Source organism: Zophobas morio, unplaced genomic scaffold (assembly GCF_036711695.1).
Source record: "Zophobas morio isolate AGI-343-1 ecotype UQ-CSIRO unplaced genomic scaffold, CSIRO_AGI_Zmor_V1 ptg000078l, whole genome shotgun sequence".
In the NCBI taxonomy this organism is placed as follows: domain Eukaryota; kingdom Metazoa; phylum Arthropoda; class Insecta; order Coleoptera; family Tenebrionidae; genus Zophobas; species Zophobas morio.
In genome coordinates this window covers 44,701-52,752 of record NW_026972183.1, presented here as the reverse complement: position 1 = coordinate 52,752, position 8,052 = coordinate 44,701, and the positions used below count along the sequence as shown (strand labels likewise).

The 8,052-nt window shown below is 34.8% G+C and overlaps 1 protein-coding gene and 1 long non-coding RNA gene across 2 annotated transcripts; both read left to right on the top strand.

Annotated features, from left to right (window-relative positions):
- The first annotated feature begins 4,338 nt into the window (after positions 1–4,338).
- Positions 4,339–5,568, top strand: LOC135143915 (uncharacterized). The gene has a single exon (XM_064075817.1). The coding sequence runs from the start codon at positions 4,339–4,341 to the stop codon at positions 5,566–5,568; it is 1,230 nt and encodes a 409-aa protein (XP_063931887.1).
- Positions 5,569–5,775: 207 nt separating this feature from the next.
- On the top strand, positions 5,776–7,047 carry LOC135143939 (uncharacterized). The gene is made up of 3 exons (XR_010282949.1): positions 5,776–6,244; positions 6,291–6,391; positions 6,441–7,047. It is a non-coding gene; the product is annotated as an uncharacterized LOC135143939 (long non-coding RNA).
- The last annotated feature ends 1,005 nt before the right edge of the window (positions 7,048–8,052 follow it).

Sequence of the window (8,052 nt, the reverse complement as noted above, 5' to 3'; positions counted from 1 at the left end):
TGATACTGAAATCATTGCAATCAATGCTGTAATTATTAATTAGATGTTAATAGATGACGTCAGCTTCACGTAGTTCCTCTTCTATTGAACGAATTTCATTTATATGTGTTGTATTACCAGCTTTTACGGAAGCATGTAATAAATTTAATCTCTCTACTAATTCGTCAAAAGCGTCATAATAAACGTATTCGGTCACAAAATTGTTATTGTACAAACCACGACCAGACTTTTTTCCTAGCAGAGGAAGTGTCGGAGTTGAAGTATTAGGTACACTATAAGTGCGTTGTTGACGCATTAATGTGGTTCTGGTTGGTATAATCGATGCTGTTGGTGGTGTGTTTCTACTCGATGATAAAGTTGGTGAAAAACTGGGAGATGATTCGTTATTCGTATTAATTCGTTTAGATCTTTTCTTTTCGGGAAAGTATTCAGTAATCTGTGGAGTTGATTTTGACCTTTTTTTGTCTGTTGTTTTCGAAAATAGTGGTTGTATATGCTGAAGATATTTTTCACCTCTAGATCCTTTTATCTGTTGTTCAGGATCGTAATCTCTCTTATGAGCATTCGAAATTTCTAACATTTGCTTGTAGATTTTTCGATCTTTATCATTAATGACGATAGTCTCACTGTCGGGATTTTTACTGAAAAGTAATGTATAAAGTCCTTCAGTGGCAGGAAATAGTTGATTATTTATTTGAAAATCTCCATTATCGGTAATGTTTAATGTTATATTCCCTAAATGAAATTTATTCGTTTCCAGATCGTATCTTGGCCCATAAACTTCATCATTTTCTTCATTTAATACTTTAATAATAGATGGTTTTGATATATCTGGAAATTGACTAAGAAAATCTTCAAAGACTTCTGGTTGTTTAATATCTGAGAGATTTAATTTTGATGCGGTTTCATACTCAGTTTTCATCTCTTCTTCTTCAGGTTTATATTCAAACACTTCTTCGTCCTCTTCGACATCTTTTTCAAAATTTTCATCAAGAGTTTCTTCATCGTCTTGCTGTCGATGCAGTTGTTCGTCATCGTTCATCATGACAGAATCATCTGTTTCTCTTTCTTCATCGTTTTTTGCTCTATTATTGCTGGATTCTAACGGTTGGTTTATTGATCTGGGCGGTAAAAACGAAAATTCCACTACTCGTTGATTTTGGTTGCGACCATAAGTTTTTACTCTTTTACTCATAGATGGAGTCGATAGCTCTCGTGCTTCGTTATCCCTTTCAACAATTCCTAGTTTTTGTGGTTGTTGTTGGTGTTTATACGTATCATCAATTTTTGTGGAAATTTCCTTAAGAGGACTAAGAACTGGTGTAAATAATTTGCTTAATGCAGCATCTTGTTCTTTCATGCCTAGCGTTAAAGCTTTATACTTTTTTCTAATAGCATCCGACACTTTAATAATCCGACGTTTAATACGATCACTTCGAACACTGGAAATAGGTTTATCCATATTGAACGTTCAATATAAACTGCAACAATCCCTTCCTTCTCCAGTATTTTATACTGAACCTATAACAGGAAACTTCTGCATCTGTTTTTAGAAACTGTACTGATGCTGTTTCGGAAAAACAGATCTTTTTTCCAAAACATTAGGTGCTGTTATCGCATCTCACTTGTTTATTGAATAATGTACTGATCAAATCCTTTGCGGTATCGACCACTGTTTAGATCAGAATCTTTATCTATAACCAGAAATCCATATTTGGCCTTCCAACAGATAGTGCATACGTTTTTAAACTCTTGAAAAGTCATATCGGTACCTACGTGATCTTCATAGACGTGTTTCAAATTTCTTTCGTCCTGTTTTAACAACACTAATAAATTTGCATTATCTCTTATTAAGTGTTTAGGGATCCTCGTATAAGTCTGACACAAATAAAAACAATCGATGTTCTTATGACGTCCCATAGAAAAATATCTTCTGATATTGTCCTGCTTATCACAAGTGACATCATCAAATATCATAACTGAATTCGATTTTGCATCTTTGGGGTTAATGACTTGTTCGTTATCTTCATACTGGTAATATCCAATTCCTTTCACTCTTTCTAACACTTCTTGTAGTAATTTATATTTGGGTTGATAGAGGGACTTACAGTAGATATACACATTTGTAAATTTTACTCCGTTCGGATCAAATAATAATGATAGTAGTATATTTGTTTTTCCACTTCCAGAAGGTCCGCAAATGATAGATCGTATCGATTGAGGAAACAAAACACCATGTTTTTGTCGATGTATATGATGACTTAGGCTCTTATATTCTTCATTGTCATCATCATGATTTCTAATCTCTAAACACGTACCTTGTCTTATGATGCGCATTGCACTAATGAGTATTAATTTTGAAATTTAAAATATATATATATGCTTCCTCAGTAGCAATTTTAATTCAGTTTTATGTTGTTTGTTGAAGGAAGAGGTTTACTCTGCTTCGCAACTAACAAGCAATCGTTCAAACTATATATAGTCAAACAATCGCTAGTGATTTGGTGCTAGACAACAAGTGATTGAAAAAGTAGCTAACGAATTATAGTGACAAAAAAGAAGCAAAAAAAAAAACTATCGACATGAGTCCTACTTCACTATCAAGAAGAAAAAAATCTAAACTAACTTTTCATCGAGCTGTTTTGAGCCCATCAATACAAAAAAACAGTCGTGAGGGTATCAACACTATACAAAACGCACTAAAAACCGCTCGATTAGCAATAAAAAAAGCAGGAGGTCGGAATCGAATTAAAATACCCCGTGTCCTTCCAATTAAACAGGGAGGATTTTTACCACTTCTACCGTTGATATTTGGAGGATTATCAGCCCTTGGTGCCTTGTCTGGAGGTGCAGCTGGTATAGCCAAAGCGGTAAACGATGCAAAACAAGCGAAACAAAAATTGGATGAAGAACAACGTCATAACAAAACAATGGAAGCTATAGCAATAGGAAAACAAGGAAGCGGATTATTTTTACGAAAACGTAAAGACGGTTACGGTTTATTTTTGGAAAACGTCTCAAAAAACTTTTACTAGAACTACTCAAAAGACCTTTATCGGATGAGGATGTAAGAAAATATGCTTCGTTATCAAAAATTTCTAATTTTAGAGGTGTATTTATGAGAAATTCATTACCACCAGCCGGGCCTAGAAACTATGAAAAAGCCATAGTTAATTTGGATTTGTCGCTTGGTCCAGGCACTCACTGGGTAGCTTATAAAAAATTTGGAAAAAATGTCTATTATTTTGACAGTTACGGTAATTTGAAACCACCACCAGAACTAATAGAATATTTTAAAAATTGTAAAATATACTTTAATCATAAAAGATTTCAAAAATTAAAATATAATTGTGGACATTTGTGTTTACAATTTTTGTCTAGTAAAATAAAATTGGTATAAAGTAACCTGACCGACATTTTTCTACCTCAGTCTTCATCATGCATACGACGTTTTCACTTGTCGGTAATACAAGTAGACTAAGTGCTACGTATAATCCTGTTATTGAACTTGACCCACACTACGAATACTCATTGGCTCTTATAGGATTTCTAACCACGAATAATATTCCAAATATCGAGGAAGGAACAAACAAGTTTCATTATTTTAAAGAAGGTGATAGTAAGGAAAGAGAGATCATTTTCCCTAAGGGAGCTTACGAGATAGATGCAATAGAACAGTATATTCAGAATTTTCTCTGCCCAGAATGTACCAGTGACAAAGAACGATCAAAAATTTTTTCTCTGAAACCTAACCTTAATACTTTAAAGTGTGAATTGAAGAGTAAATATGGAGTTAATTTCAGCCACAATGACAGTATAGGCAAAAGACTTGGATACTCAAGTAGAAAGCTACCTGCAAATACTTTACACGAAAGCGATTTACCTGTAAATATTATAAAAGTGAGCACGATTCGAGTGGAATGTAATATAGTTACAGGATCCTATTATCAAAGTAAAAGATCACATACCATCTACGAAACCGCTATAACTGTCAATCCAGGAGAGCAAATTTTCATTGAGCCAACAAATCAAATATATTTACCGCTCACTAATAAATCTTTCATTAGCAATATAACTCTCGACATAGTCGATCAAGACAATAATTTTATTGATTTTAACGGTCAAGAAATTGTGGTGAGACTAGCGTTAAAATCTCAAAAGAAGTAATTATGGGATTAGTATACAACATTCTTAAAAGAAGAGGATTTTCACATTATACTTCAGTATCGCAGCAGTCACCACTCCAAGCACTTCCAGAAGAAGAAGAAGCATCATTAGTGTCTTCACAACATCAATTGTCGTCTCAAAGTGTAAATATTCTCAAGTCTTTAGGATATCATGTCAGAAAAACTTCAAATATTCGACCGACCTCAAGTAGATCACAGTATAATTAAAGAAGAAGAACATACGTACAACCCTGAAGTGCGTACATTTAATAATAATGATGATATTGACATCATTATAAATCAAGAAGATCTTATGATACCATTATCCGAGTGTTACCTTGACATTGACGGAGAATTTAACTCTGATGATCTTTTGCCTAATAATATACCAGCTTTAAATGGAGATATTTATTTAACAAATAACGCTGGAGCGTTTTTATTTGAAAGCATAAGCTATGAACTCAACAATAAAGAAGTTGATGTAGTACGAGATGTGGGCTTATTATCAACAGTTAAAACATTCTTGTGTTACGGTGAAGATGAATCAAAAGAATTGGGAGGAGCAGGATGGAATATGGATGGTAATGGTATTAAACCATATAACGTTAGAGATAAAACATTTTCATTGAGAATACCTTTATCGATTCTGCTAAATTTACCTTACGATTATCGTCGTATAATTACTGGAAAACATAAACTAAGATTAGTGCGTAGTAGATCTGATGATAATTGCTATATGAGCACAGGTACTAGGAGAGCAACAATGAATATAAAAAATATTACCTTAATAGCAAAACATGTCTTTCCGAACGATGATATTAAACTCCAGATGTTAAATAAAATCAACACAAGTAAATCTATATTGGTACCATTTAGAAAGTGGGATATTCATGAATTGCCCATTCTGCCAAGATCTAAAAACGAAGTGTGGAAAGTGAAAACTCTGCAAAGTGTACACACACCTCTTTATTGTATAGTATTTTTTCAAACTAATAGAAAGAATAACCCCCTAGCCGATGCTACCAAATTCGACAATATCGATATGAGAAGCATACGTCTACACTTAAATTCGAGTATATATCCGTACGAATCTTGGAAATTAGATTTTAGAAAAACTCGTTACAGAGAAGCATATCAAGCATATTGCGATTTTTATAAACAATTCAACGATCAAGATAGAGCAAAACCGATATTGAAATATGACGATTTTAAAACTCGTTCAATATTCGTTTTAGACTGCTCAAAGCACCCCGAACCTATTCGTTATTCAACTGTAGATGTATCACTTCAATTTGAGTCGGACTATGAGTTTCCTCAAGATACAAAAGCCTACGTAATTATCATACACGATGCTATCGTAGAGTACACACCAATGCTAAAAACTACAAGAGATCTTATTTAACATTGAACGTGTGGAATCGTTCACAACCGAAAAAGGATTTCCTATTGATAACCTCTAGAGCAAACTGCATCATCATTCACAATAAAATTTTAAAGTATCGAGCTGCTAAGCGGTTTAATTCGTCCATTATCACTCTAGAACACCGTTTTTAGCGTTCTTCATTAATGCTTATCGAAAAAACGGAAACATGTGGTTTTATACTGGAAACAGATTTCTTGTTGATTTCCTCGATAGACAACGCATGCGAACAAATTTAGTAGTAGTAGTTGTTGTTGTCATGATGTCTGTCTGGTGTGTTGTTTACTCTTCGCAGTTTTGTTGTGAGGAAGCGAAAAGATTCTCCGTAAATCGATTAGAGAATCAAGTTCATCATTCGCTTCATGATTTTCTACAACGCTACCCACATGAAGACTCTACTCTACTCAAAAATTATCTTTATCAAGGAATCGTGAAAGTGTATGAAGATCTTTCGATATTGTGCAATAAATATTTAAATAGACAGTTCTCATTTCGTTCGTTCTGTGTGGAGCTTAAAGAATTGAAACGAGCCTTGGATAGTGTAAAAGAATATATTCCAACAAAATGCTATATTACCTGGTCATTTCGTACAAAATGTGAAAAGCATATGTAGAAGAAAAAATCTTAGCCGGTCTCCGAGTTAACGAAGAGACGAATTGTAAGTTTACATTTTTTATAAAATCAATCTAAACCGATCATTTTAGTTTGAACATTTTTTATTATCTTCGCCCGGAAATGTGAGGTTTCATAACGGACATACATTTGTAAGCGAATCGCAAGACCCTTTTATTTTAAAGGAAAAAAGGTAATTATTAATACAAACTAAAATCTTTACAAATACTTATTCATTCTAGTTTTAACCCTCCGAAAATACATTTAATGGTGAAATGGTCCTTCGCTTATCACCAATTGAGATGTGATGCTATTTGGCAACAGTACGCTAAAGATGGTGAACGATTTCGAAGACGGATACGACAAGTAGAATCCATCTATTTAGAACCTAAATTACAAGTTTCGCAACGAAAGAAAATACATGAAGATCGATTTACGACTCTACAAGAAGAAGAAGACTCCAAAAGTATGGAAGTTGATTATGAATACTATTAAAAATTATATTAATTCTGCTTATTAGTTTTTTTGTTTCTGTTATAGTTTTCGTTTTCGCTTTCATTTTATATTATTTTTTATTTTTTAAAATGAATTATGTAAAATGTGTTCATTAGTTAATTAGACATTAGTTTTGTACTCTATGGTTTATTTTTGCTTTTATATTTTATGTTAATTAGATTTAAGATTTGTTTATAATGGATAGTTTAATTTTTTTCAAATGTATTGTAAGTTTATAAATATATCATTGTTTAAAATTTTTTGTTTTTGTTACTACTATTTTTCGATTATCATTTTGAATGAAAAGTGAGGTTAGATTTAGAGGGGCTTCATCCAGGAGCGTGCACCTCATCTTAAGACGTAAGGGAATTTTATTTTAAATTACCCGCCAATTTTTAAACACATGGCCCGATCAGAGGCCTGCGCCCTATCTTGAGACGTAGGGGCCCTCATCTTAAGGCGTAGGGGGCCCCCATCTTAAGACACTGGTGTTTGGAGTACAGAACTCCGACCCCCCGACGTAGGGAAATTTTATTTTATGTTACTACTATTTAACGATAATAATTTTAAATAAAAAGTGAGGTTAGATTTAAAGGTCTACATCTTAAGACAGTAGGGTTAAGAGCCCAGAGAGTTTTTGAGTTTAAATTACCCGCCAAATTTAAAAACGTTAGAAGCCGGCGCCCCCAATTTAAGTCGTATAAGATCGAGGTCAGGCCCCCAGACACCAAAGTTATACGCAAGGGGCCCAGCCCCAGTATTAAGGCTTAGGGGGATTTTATTTTTAATTACCAGTGTCCGGGGGCCCCCGAACAAGCAAGTTAGACAACCAACAATACGACAGGCCAGCGTTATCATCAGTTCGAGATTATTCCTATAATAATTTCGTACGAAAAGTGAGGTTAGATTTTAAGAGATTAGGGTTAGGAGCCCCAATTTTCAAACGTCAGGAGCCCGCGCCCCCAAATTTAAAACGTCAGGAGCCCGCGTCCCCAGATTTAACTCGCATAAGACCGCAGTCAGAACCCCACACACCAAAGCAAGGGGGCCCGAGCCAGGGATTTTCATTTCAGGAGGCGCCGCCGCCGCCGCCGCCGCCGCCCGAACATTAGACAACCAACAATACGACAGGCCAGGCCAGCGTTATCATCAGTTCGAGATTATTCCTACTGTTCAGCGTCGGGCGTGATGGACGTGTGATACAAGCGACTCTACAGCACGGCGGGACCGATGGGTTCGAATCCATCGTGAGGCAACTGTGCTTTTTTTCACACACAAAAATTCCCGCGCGAAAAGAGACATCTACCGGAACATTCACCAAAGACGCAAACCATAGCAAAGACGCAAACCATAGCAAAG

Coding starts and splice junctions, on each gene's coding strand:
- LOC135143915 (XM_064075817.1), top strand. CDS start 4,339: ATGTCAGAAAAACTTCAAATATTCGACCGACCTCAAGTAGATCACAGT.